At 43.0% G+C, this 12,026-nt stretch overlaps 2 protein-coding genes across 11 annotated transcripts in view; both read left to right on the top strand.

Moving 5' to 3' along the window:
• Nucleotides 1-2,660: 2,660 nt before the first annotated feature.
• On the top strand, nt 2,661-10,063 carry LOC123023047 (zinc finger MYM-type protein 6-like). The gene is made up of 4 exons (XM_044429389.1): nt 2,661-3,200; nt 5,484-5,537; nt 6,155-6,185; nt 7,118-10,063. The coding sequence occupies exon 4, from the start codon at nt 7,809-7,811 to the stop codon at nt 9,774-9,776; it is 1,968 nt and encodes a 655-aa protein (XP_044285324.1). The 5' UTR covers nt 2,661-3,200; nt 5,484-5,537; nt 6,155-6,185; nt 7,118-7,808; the 3' UTR covers nt 9,777-10,063.
• A 1,792-nt stretch (nt 10,064-11,855) lies between these two features.
• SEC31A (SEC31 homolog A, COPII coat complex component) overlaps nt 11,856-12,026 on the top strand; it is a 52,331-nt gene continuing 52,160 nt past the window's right edge. For all 10 annotated transcript variants that reach the window (XM_044428384.1, XM_044428391.1, XM_044428389.1 and 7 more), the window contains exon 1: nt 11,856-12,014. The gene's annotated coding sequence lies outside the window, so the exon portion shown is untranslated. The remainder of the gene's footprint in view (nt 12,015-12,026) is intronic.

Genomic DNA, 12,026 nt, shown 5'->3' with positions numbered 1-12,026 from the left:
ACGACCAAAACGGTCGATAGTATGTGTACTCGAAGGACCACTCAACTCCATTTTCTTTATGTAGCACCAATATTGTAGATTATGGGGAACAGCTAGTTAGAAAAAGCAGGCTGTAGATTATTAGGAAAAGACATACATTCTGGTTGCTTTTTTCCCCTGAACTCTGGACAATTCCACTGCTAGTCTGTGGTTTCTAAGACCATTTAACCAAAGCATTTATGCATCAGCAAAGCAATTGATGTGCAGTGCCATGATCTTACTTGCAGCAGTTCTCATTGCTGAGGAAACAACCTGAACAGTGGCTTGCCTCTTTCTTATCTCTACATCTATTATAAGCCTTAGTAAAGTGATACTGCTTCTGCAGAAGTCTTAATGGAAAATGCAACAAGGCAATTTCAGCTCCAATTAAGAGAACAATTAAAGCTGTTATTTAAAAAGCATCTACTTTTTAACAACAACCCTGTTCTTTGTAAATTATGAAATATCCTTTTCTCATATGATTTGATACCAATCTACTGAAATTAGCAAATTTTTAAAGCATCTTAACACTGTAGCATAATTTTAGCCACATAAATATATTACTTGAGTACAATATGCATTTCCTGATACAAAAACTGCATCTGTTGGTAGGTGAAGTATGAGCACGCTTGCAACCATGTTTAATTGATCAGAGGAAACCCAAGAAATATGAAGTATGCATTTATTTAAAAGCTTGTTCACATAATTTTTTGTTGATATGTCCCCATTTTGTACAGCCACAATCACACAGAAGGTGGAAGGCCCAATTTAAGATGATAAAAGCATGCAAGAGGAGAGCACTCCTTCCCCTTCCTATTGCTTACCACTTGCAGATTTTCTCCAGTTTTTCTCCAACTGGTATCTGAACCCTGCCCTCCTTACCTGCACATCCCTTTCATAAAAACTTGACCTTCCATATTCTTTCTATATGACCATGGCTGATCTAGGTTTAAGCCCACAGATCTCCCATTGCTCACATCTACTTTGGCCCTAATAAGCTTTGCTTTCCCGTGTTAAGCTTTTTTCCTTGTAAGGGGAATATACGAAATGTAATGTAACAATCATAGTAATAATAAGTGCAATTCATCAGATGCTCAGATCAGATGTTTAATATGATTACTTTTAAATACAGCATTGTAAATCTGATTTTTAACATTTCTATGAACAGCTTAGATTTTAAGAGCTACAGCAATATTAATAACGCAAAGCTTATATAGCTGTACTAATTAACACTTTACATTCTTGTATTTTACAACATGCACTTCATTATTGATTGTTAGACAAATTTCATAACACGCTTAATAGTCGCACGTCACGACTGGTGTGCGAGCGGCATCCGACAAACAGATAAAGCGAGAAACAGCCCTAACGGTCGCCGACACGTGTAACTGTGACGTATGGAGAGGACAACCCCTCCCCACCCAGGCGAGAAAATCGGTCTCGCCGACGTGCTTGCTCTCTCGCACTCACTAATAGAAGAAAATGACCAGCTCTCGGCTCAGCCCGCTGTCCCGGGCGCCGCAGCCCCGAACCGACCCAGTCCGGCCGTCGCCTCCGCCGGCGAGCGCAGAAGAGGCCGGGCGAGAGAGGGGAGGCGTGGCGTCACCAACGGCCTCTGCCTCACTCTCGCGAGAATTGAGCTTGTGGACCATAGAGGTATGGCTAATGGAAATATCAAGTATCGCACAGGCTGCTGCTTCGTTTTTAAAAAATAGGACGCTCTCCTTTGGTTCTGATTCTTCTCGGAGACCATAGGATGCTTTTAATTTGTTTTTAAGAAGGAGTCGTCTAGCCCTCCGTTTCTCTGTGAGGAGGGCCTCTCTGCTGATGGTCCAGTTTTGGATGGCACCTTATAATAAGGATTAAATGGACCCTACTAAGAATGAGGTGGCTAGATGGAGTCACTGAAGCAGTCGGCGTGAGTTTGATTGGACTCCGGGGGATGGTGGAGGACAGGAAGGCCTGGAGGAATGTTGTCCACGGGGTCGCGATGGGTCGGACACGACTAACAGCAACAAGGGGAAAGCTAACGTCTACATGGTTGCCGCCACTGGGTGAAAAGCCACTTCAAATCGCCTCTCTCACGGATTCCGTCTTCCTATTGGCTCTCATCGTTTCTTATTTCTGAATGGTTCGCTTTCTCTGCGCGCGTAAAACTATACTTCCCATTGGTTATTTTCCGAAGCGAAGTGACTGTGATTGGCCTGCAAAAAAGATAGAGATAAACAAAACGGAAAGATGACAATCAGACACGAACGTCCGAATAAGTCACGACTTTTGTGGACTCCCTCGGATCATCGTCGGGGTTCTTTTGTCCTGGGTTCTGTAACGAGACCCTTATATAATTTAGATTCGAAACCACAGTGGAAAACAGGTTCAAAGTTATACCTCAAGTGCCAAGCTGACTGTGTTGCTGTGTCACTTAAACCTTTTCGTAAATCTATAGATCGAAACTTGGCTCGCTCACTCGCCGGAAATAGTGTCGGAAAAGCTGCAACAGCCAATAAAGAGCGCCCTATGGGCCAACCAATGGGAGCCAACGGGGGGGAGGGGCGTCTCCCCCGCGTGGCGCGGAGTCCATTTCTTTCGGGGGCCGGCGGGCGTGGCGGGCGGCTTTCCGCACGGGCCGGCGCCGTGTGTCGCTTCGCCGAGCGGCGGGCGGCCTCTTGCTCACTGCGGGGAGGGGGGGCGAATGTCCAGCGTGTTGGTATCTCTCAGTTAAGTGTGCTTGCATTTGGGGAGGGGCCGAAGCGACCTCGCTTGCTTCCAGAGGTTGGATTCGTTCGGGGGACAAGAAGACCCCCAGCCGTCTTTGCGGCTTCAGAATCGCCCCGCTCCCAGTTTCATGATCAGCCCTGCTTAGCAATTTTCCGTTTCCCCCGCGTTCGCGTTTTCCTTTGGATTCCCATTGGGGTGAATGGATTCCTTGCCTCGCCGCCCCACTTTTGTTGCAGCGCCTGCTTGATGGCGCGCCGCGGCTCCTGAGCTGCTTGGGCTAATGCCACGCTCAGAAGCTGCAGGGCTTTTGTTGCCGAGGACCTGGCACTCCTTTTCCTTTCCTTTCCTTTCCTTTCCTTTCCTTTCCTTTCCTTTCCTTTCCTTTCCTTTCCTTTCCTTGCTGTCTGAAGCATGAAGAATAACCGCTGAAGCTTGGAGCTTGGGTCCCGAGCTGCGTCGGCCAGGTAAGGGTGAATGCAGGAGATTAAGTATTGCTTGGAAAGAAACGTAGTGATTTTACTTGCTTGGTATTTAGTGGCAAGACTAGAATGTTTGTTCTATGGGAAGTCTTGGTAGAGTTCTGTTCAGATTGCAACACATTTACCTATTTCTATGTATTTATGCCTGTTGCAACTTTGCTTGTGGATGTGATACAGATGCTTACAATAGTTTCATACTGTTTCCTATACTGGCACACTTTTTGTGAAAGATATAAATCTCCTGCCTTCCTAAGAAGCTAGGTCTCATTGCAAAGTTCTTTCTGCTGCTACCACATTGCATTTGTATCCTGTCTTTCTTCCTCGCGCAACGGACCCAAGGTGACGTAATCAGTGGTTTGCAACCTTTTTACAGTTTGGGACCCGCAAAAATGTGAAAAGTATTCCGGGGATCGCCGAGGCAGAAAAAAAAGCATTATATACATAATGTAGTATTTTGTGTATTAGTTTTTAAATATAGTACCAAAAAATGAAAATTTTCTAAAATAACCAGAAACTAAGCAGTAAAAATACTAATAAAAGAATAAAATATTAAAATTAATTGTATATGCTTTCCACTGAAATTTGTAGAGAGCAATATCTGGCCAGGGCGGCTTATTTTATAATGTGTGTTTTAATTAAGATTATTTTATATGGATTTTAACTTATTGTTTTATCGATGTTGTAAGCCGCCCCGAGGCTTCGGCGAATGGGGCGGCATAAAAATGTTTTAATAAATAAATAAATATGTATGTATGTATGTATGTAATTCAGTTAAGGCTACTGTGAAGTCGGCTGTTGCTTTTCAAGAATGCTTGATTTAAAATGTGCAATAGCAAAATGCAAAATCAATATAAATGCAATACTATGCTCATAGCAAATACAAATACAGTATCAACAGCAGAGCAATACAAAATCAAATCGTGTTACTTAATACAATATTATTAATAATAAATAATGAAATAGAACTGAAACCCCGTGCGCACCAGCGCAGCCCGGCTGGGAAAACGCGCTCCGCACGATCCCGGCGTGGCGGGGCTCCTGGCTGGCTCCGGTCGAGCTGCGTCTCCCTTCCCAGCCTCTTCGGCCGAGGAAGAGGTGCGGGATCGGCAGCCAGGGCGCAGCCGGCCCTGCTGGCCTGGACGAGCGGGATGCCGCGCTCCTGCCCGCGCGCGGCAGCGCCTCTCATGGACCGCCAGGAAATGCCGGCCAGCCGGTGCCGGTCCGCGGTCTGTCGGTGGGAAAACGCTGGCCTCCATAGACCCGCGTGCTGCACTACCGGCACAGCAGCTCTGAGGTAGCTTGGACTGAGGCCTGAAGCCTCCCAGTAATCATTATGGTCTGGTGGGGCCTAGAGCCCCTGTCTCATGGGTCCCCAGTCCCACATTCTTTCCATCACACTGGTGGTGAATGATGGTAACATTTTCTTGTCATTCCCCTTTTCTGAAGGAAAGGAGGTGCCAGCGGTCGTCTAATGTTGCCACTGCAGTAGCAAACACATGAATTGTCTCATTTTCTGCCCACCGGTTAGGATAATGGTCTATTTTGAAACCTGCTTTACCCTGCATGTAGTACCTTTTGCATACCGTTACTGTTGCATTTTTAAAGTAATTTTTGCACCTGAAATGCGTATTTCATCATTACAGCAACCATTATAGCTTACTAGGAGATACAGTACTTTGCCCAAGGTGACCTAATGAGGTGCACAACTCATGTTAGTTCGGAATTTAATTTCTGGTTCTTTAAGCATTGTAATGGAGAGTCCTGTCTTGGCCTTGCAATGGAGACAGGCGTGAGGCCTCCATATTTTGCTTCAAGACAGCAACACCCTTTCTGTTTAAATGCAGTTGAGTTTTCTTTGCTTATTTTTCAGACCTTGAAGTTCACCCAGTTCATTCTAATGCAGTACTTTTAACAGAACTCCAAATTCAAACTGAGTTTGACTACTGTTGTGACTGTCAGTGTTGCAATTTCAATAATTGGCATTAGGGATGAATGAACCAACTCTTCCCTTGTCTGGCACATGTAATTGCTGTGCAGGTCTTGTGCTGCATTGTGAAGCAACGATTATGCTTCAGCTCCTCTCTGAGCATGGTATGGCATATCCAGTGAAGCAATCATTTTGCTGTTCATATTGCGATTTAAAGTGATTTTTTGTTTGAGGCCCAGCATTTAAAAAAAAAATACATTAACTGAAGTGTGTGCTCTATGTATGTAGTATTTTTGTTGACAGAAAGAAAAAATGGTTACTTTTGTTCTTGATACCCTTAGGAATTGCCTGCTTCACAGAGGGCAACTTAGAACATGGATTCTCAGCTTCTTGAGGTGCGATGTCACTCTGAACCTTCTTTCATATAAATTCTAACCTTTACAGAAGATTCCTTCACCTTTATCATAAACTGGTCATGTATACATATGTTTACACTTCTAAGGACAAGAATAATAGCTGTCCTACTTTCAATAGTAGTTATAGCCATGGGATATTGTGCGCTTTTATTTGGAATGTACTGTTCCAATACTCATGGTGCTGAAATTCATCTCTGACAAGAGAATGGACTGAATCTAGGCTTAGTCATATAAGACTTGATTTCCATGAGTATGTTCTTCAGTCTGGATGCCACCTGTTGTGCTTGTGGGTCTTATAAAATGCATGCATTTTATGGAATAGTGTTGTGACGCAGGATAGAATCTTTAAAATGAGTCGCTCACTCTTTAAATAAAGTCCAGTGTAAACATGTTTGAGTAAGGACCATAACAGTTAGTTTGCAGTCTTTCTGCTGCTGCTTCTGTGTCCTGTGATTAAAACTTTTTGCTGTTCACATCATGATTTGCTGTGATTATTTTTAATGTCAATGAGGACACAGGCTTTGCCTGTGGATGAGAATATAAAGATAAAAATTTGGTATCATCTCAGAGTATTCCCTTTCCTCTCCTTCGTTTAGGTATCAAGATGCTGCTTTCCAGGATAACCAGGTAACCTGGTGGGAGGGATCTGCTGCATGGGGAGATAGTCACTGGGGAATTGGGTGATCCAGGCGACTGAATATCATAATACTGTCACGAGGACTGCTAGCTTATATCAGGGGTCCCCAAGCCACAGACTGGCACTGGTCCGTAGCCTGTTAGGAACTGGGCTGGACAGCAGGAGGTCAGCAGTGGGTGGGTGAGCGAAGCTTCATCTGTATTTCCGGCCACTCCCCGGCACTCGCATCATCGCCTCAGCTCCACCTCAGATCATCAGGCATTAGATTCTGATAGGAACATGAACCCTACTGTAAATCAAAACGAGATTACAGAGTAGACTGGATATAAGCAACACACTTAGGGTGTCACTGTTTCCCATTACCCCCAGATGGGACTGTCTAGTTGCAGGAAGATAAGCTGAGGGCTCCTACTGATTCTGCAATATGGTGAATTGTATACTTATTATATATATTACAATGTAGTAATAATAATAGAAATAAAGTGCACAATAAATGTAAATGCGCTTGAATCATCCCCCTGCCCCCAGTTCGTGGAAAAATTGTCTTCTGCGAAACTGGTGCCTGGTTCCAGAAAGGTTGGGGAACGCTGGCTTACATGATCCTTATTTTCATCTTATCCTCACAACAACCCTGTGAGGTAGGATAGGCTGAGTCAGTGAGCTTCCAGTGAGTGGGAACTAGAACCCAGATCTGTCGAGGTCGACTTTAGCCATCGCACTTACAGTTGGTTCTAAATGCACTGCATATGCTTAGTAGATCAGTCGTCAGGCTACACTCCCTTCTACTTCCACATTGGCATCAATTTCATATGAAAACTAGGAACAAGCAATTACTGAGAATGCTGAAATAGAAAAATTAATCATGGGCCAAGTCATTAAAGTATGCACCCTCATGAAATAAGCCCTTTGTTTTGTGTTCTAGGTATGTGAAGCGAGATAAAAGTGCCACTGGATTTTGTACCTGTGTTTGTGTACTCATTTGTGTATTAAATGAGTCTTGATCCACTGCATGGAAGATCTGCTGGACAAATTTCCAGGCATAAGAACTTTGAAAATACTTGTTATGGACAGAACATGTAGATTTTGATACTTTTTTTATAGATCGCATATTGTAGTGTTTTTCAGTTGCCGGTCCATGGACCAGGAGAGTTCACCAGAAATTTCCTGCCTTTCCATGAAAGAGCTAATCACGCTGAACATATTCCAAAACACTAAACTAAAATCCAAAGTAACACAATCACTGAATATTTAAATATCAGAGGTAATACAGTTTATACAATCATGTAATTTTGGGCTTTAAAGTTCAAGTTAAGGTGTTTTTGGACACATAGTATGATTTTATTCAGCGCAGTACTGTCTGGGACAATTGGAATAGGGAGCAGTGCATAGGGATTCTAGGGGTGAGTAAATAGTAACCTCACATTGGCTTAGGTATGATGCGCATCATGAAAGACATGCATGTCACTCGCATGGTATTTATAAGTTACACTTGATAGGAATACATACTATCTGCCTGTCAACAACATGAGCATATTGTTTGCAAATACTTTGTTGTGATTTCTTAAAGCAAGTTATTTCTTGAGCCATTATGCTGTAATTTTAAACCCTATAAAATGGAAAGAGAAAAACAAAACATTTTAACCTTCAAAAGCAAAAACAATAGTCCAAAGAAAAGTATTGATGATACCGAAAATAAGCCAAGTACAAGTGCTTCAAGTTTAAAAGGAACAGTGAAAATGAAATGTGTTGATACTCCAGTAGGTGCAACAGAAACCAAAAAAAGAAAAGCTAACTTTGTTAGGCATTATAATAAGGAATATTTAAAACTTGGTTTCACTGTAGCCCCTGGTAGTGAACAATCGCCACGTCCCTTGTGTGTGGTATGTTCTGAAATTTTGTCAAATGATGCAATGAAACCTTCAAAACTTGCTCGTCATTTGCGTTCAAAGCACAATGATCTTATTGACAAGCCAGCTGAGTTTTTTGAAGGTCTGCATAACCAAATGAAAAGTCAGAAAATTCAAATACAGAAAATGACTGGTGATAAACCGCTGCTTCAAGCATCTTACTTAGTAGCCCTTCAAATATTGAAAACAAAAAAGCTATTCACTATCGGTGAAGAATTGATAAAGCCTTGCATCTTAGATGTCACTCGGGAAATTTTGGGTCCTCAAGCTGCTGAAAAACTTGAGGCAATAACACTTTCAGACAACACCATTCAGAGGAGAGTTGTTGATATGGCCAGTGATATTGAAGAGCAAATTGTGGAGGGGATAAAGAAGTCGAAATTTTTTGCAATTCAACTTGACCTATCAACAGATGTGAGCAACCAAACCATATTACTTTGCTTTGTGAGGTATACAGAAGATGAAAACTTCAGGGAAGAACTTCTTTGTTGTCTTGATTTACCTGGACAGACCACTACTTTGGAGATGTTTAACGTTCTTAATGAGTATTTTCAAGTGCAGGGCTTAGACTGGGGGAAGTGTGTCGGAGTGTGTACAGATGGTGCAGCAAGCATGAGTGGCCATCTCTCAGGGGTAGTAGCAAAAATAAAGGAGGTGGCACATCCAGAAATGCTGTCCACTCACTGTGTGATTCACCGGCAGCACTTGGTTGCAAAGGAACTTTCTGCTGAACTAAACACCGTGATGAATGATGCGGTGAAGATCATAAATGACATTCGTAGCCGAGCTTTGAACTCCAGGCTGTTTACAACACTGTGTGAAAGTATGGACTCACAACACCAACATCTCCTCCTCTCCACTGAAGTAAGGTGGCTATCAAGAGGAAGGATTCTTTCTCGTCTTCTTGAGCTGAGAGAAGAAATAAAACAATTTCTGCGAGAGTGGGACTCTGCATTAGTAAAGCCTTTGTTGGATGAGGAATGGATGGCTAAGCTTGCATATATGGCAGATATATTTATCCTTTTCAACGAACTTAATATTTCTCTTCAGGGGTTTTCCACAAATATTTTCACACTGAGAAATAAGATGGATGCATTCAAAAAGAAACTGGTTCTTTGGGATAGCCGTGTACAAGAAGATGATATAGAAATGTTTCCACATTTGCAAGACTTTTTGACTGCAGCTAATGTCAACCAGAAATTCCTATTTAATATAATAAGTCAACATTTAAAGGCATTAGTTCAAAACTTTAACCATTATTATCCTGAAAATGAGGATCCCCGTAAAGGTAACCTCTGGATTAACAACCCCTTTATAAAAGATATTGATTCATGCACACTTAATCCTCATGAAAAAGAAAAATTGATTGAGTTATCTTCTGATGTCACTCTGGCATCCAAACATAAAATGCTATCATTGTCACAATTTTGGATATCACTGGAAAAAGAATATCCGTCTCTAAGTTACAGAGCTATTAAATTGTTGATCATATTTTCTACTACATATTTGTGTGAAAAGAGCTTTTCAGCTCTGTTACTGATAAAAACCAAACAGAGAAACAGAATCGATGTCAATGCGGCACTTCGTCTCTCGGAAACAACACTACAGCCACGATTTTCAAGAATTCTTGAAAAGGAGCAGCAGCAGATTTCACACTGGCCTTACTTAAATTAAATATTGCTCTAAAAATTACAGTTGTGTTCAATTACATTTAACTTCAATATTTTATAACTAGCATTTTATTGCTCAGTTTCTGGTTATTTTTAGAGAATTCTTTTATTATATTTAAGAACTAATGCACAATACTATATTATGTATATATTTTGTATTTCTGCCTCAGTGGTCCCTGAAATAATTTTCCTATTTTCACTGGTCCCCAACTGTGAAAAGGTTGAGAACCACTGGCATCTTGTACCCTGCCCTGGCTTGTGCTGAAAATAAATGCATGCTTTGATCTTGAATTAACTTTGTGGTTTGATTTTTCTTAGGCCTATAAAAGTGATAAGAAATTAGTGTTTTAAGCTTCATTAGACGCACATTAAAAAAAACCTATCCTTGTTTGCAAATTACACATGTTAAATCCAGATAATATCAGCCTGACAGAAGATGGATTTCTACTGTGGCCTGATACTCATTTGAGAAATCTGAATGTCTCCTGCACATGTACAAGATCAAACCACTTCAAAGCAATAAAGTGCTCTGCTGCTGATTCCACAATGAAAATGAAGGCTCCTGAGTTCACTCAGCAATCATGGGATAAGATTAGATTAGTAGGGAGCAGAAAATACAGGAAAATGAATCATGAGGTGTGTGGTGGGTGGAGTGTTGGCCAGGGGTCTTGGGAGAACCAGGTTTTACTCCCTACTTGGCCAATTTAGGTGAGTGCATGACTGGCCTCTCAGCCTAACCTCCCTCACAGGCTTGTGAGGATCAAATGGAGCTGTGCAAGCTGCCTGCAGTTCCTGGGTTTCCTCACCAGAAGAAAGTGGATATAAAACCAATGTAATAATTATTGCAAGGAAGGAAAATGCAAGAAGTAAGCTCGCCCTAGGGTGTTCATTGTGAAAGGGCAAGGCTAAGACAAGGCAGTGAAGCAGAAAGAGGTGATGCTGGAAAAGAATAATTTTTCTATCCACATTTTTGCTTCGATCCTATAACATTTTGCATGGGTGTAAACTTCATGAAGAAAGCGCGTATTAAATATATGGAAGCTGAGATGCAAAGCATAGTTGTAAACCTGAAAACTTACACTATTGTTTAGGAAATATGCAAAAGCTTCAGTGGGAAAAAGGCCTTTTTATTTGCTGATTTAATTCTGCCTATCATTAACAATGCCACTGTTCTTTCTGGGGCAAGGGGCAGCATGTAAAGATTCTTGATAAGTAAATACAAAAGTAATTGTATATTTTACGTCCACTGAAAAAATGCTCTCCTGAAAGAGTACAAAAGTACTCAAATCTGAAACGGCAAAGTATCTATTACAACTTGCGCTGAAGTTCAAATTTAAGTCCATTGAGCAGTATGTTAATAGCCATATATGACAGTACTTTCCCTTTAATGGCTAGTAATACATTAAATTATATAGTAATCTGGTGGTTACCCTTCCTGAAAGGTGGGCAGGCTATTTGGCATGCAACAACAGGATGCAAAAGGAATTAGTTATTTTATCCCTTCACTGTTTGGTGTCAGACAAGAAAATAAAAGAGCTGGACGACGACAAGGAGGCAGTTACTAGGCCGACATTTTGCAGTTTTGTCTTGTAATGCTCACCCGTGTGTGGCTATGTGAACCTTACGCCAGTCCCCTTGTTGCCGGCGAGAAATAGAAGAGGCTATTGCCTTCACACCGTGCTTCAGCCCGCGGACTTCGCAGAGGCGATTGTGGGAAGCAGAATGGGTTTTGAGACTGTATGCAATGATAGCCCTACTTCGAGTAGGCCTACTGAAACAGAAGGGGATTCGATGAGACTAATTTTGGATCCCACCCATCGCCGGATCCAGCAGGGCTTTGCATGAGCAGCGGCGGCTGCAGAGCCGAGACGAACGCACGTTGCACATGTGCAGAGTGTCTTTCAACTTCCGCACAAGGCACGCAGCTCACCCGCCGCCCCACCTCTGGCCCCGGGGGCCCCGCGCGGCTCCTCTGCGCGCCGGCGCTTTCGCTCGGAGGCGACCAGGCCCGGCTTCCTCCCAAGCAGGCCAGGCCCAGCCCAGGCGGCGGGGCGGGCGTCAGTTGTCCCGGAAGCCGCCGGGATGGAGGCGGCGCTCCGGCTGCCACGTTGAAGCGGAACGTGGAGGAGCTCTGGGCCCTGGCAGGAGGCGCCCGAGCTGCCGCCGGTTGAGGAGGAGGAGGAGGCCGCAGCCGAGCCCTTCCTTTCCCGGAGAGGGCGCCTGGCCGGAGCCACCGCAGCAGGTGAGGAAAGGG

The sequence above is a fragment of the Varanus komodoensis genome, unplaced genomic scaffold (genome assembly GCF_004798865.1).
Source record: "Varanus komodoensis strain SLA01 unplaced genomic scaffold, ASM479886v1 scaffold2, whole genome shotgun sequence".
In the NCBI taxonomy this organism is placed as follows: Eukaryota; Metazoa; Chordata; class Lepidosauria; order Squamata; family Varanidae; genus Varanus; species Varanus komodoensis.
Note: the sequence above shows the minus strand (reverse complement) of the source record. Positions and strands in the feature narration are given on the sequence as shown.

Coding starts and splice junctions, on each gene's coding strand:
- LOC123023047 (XM_044429389.1), top strand. CDS start 7,809: ATGGAAAGAGAAAAACAAAACATTTTAACCTTCAAAAGCAAAAACAAT.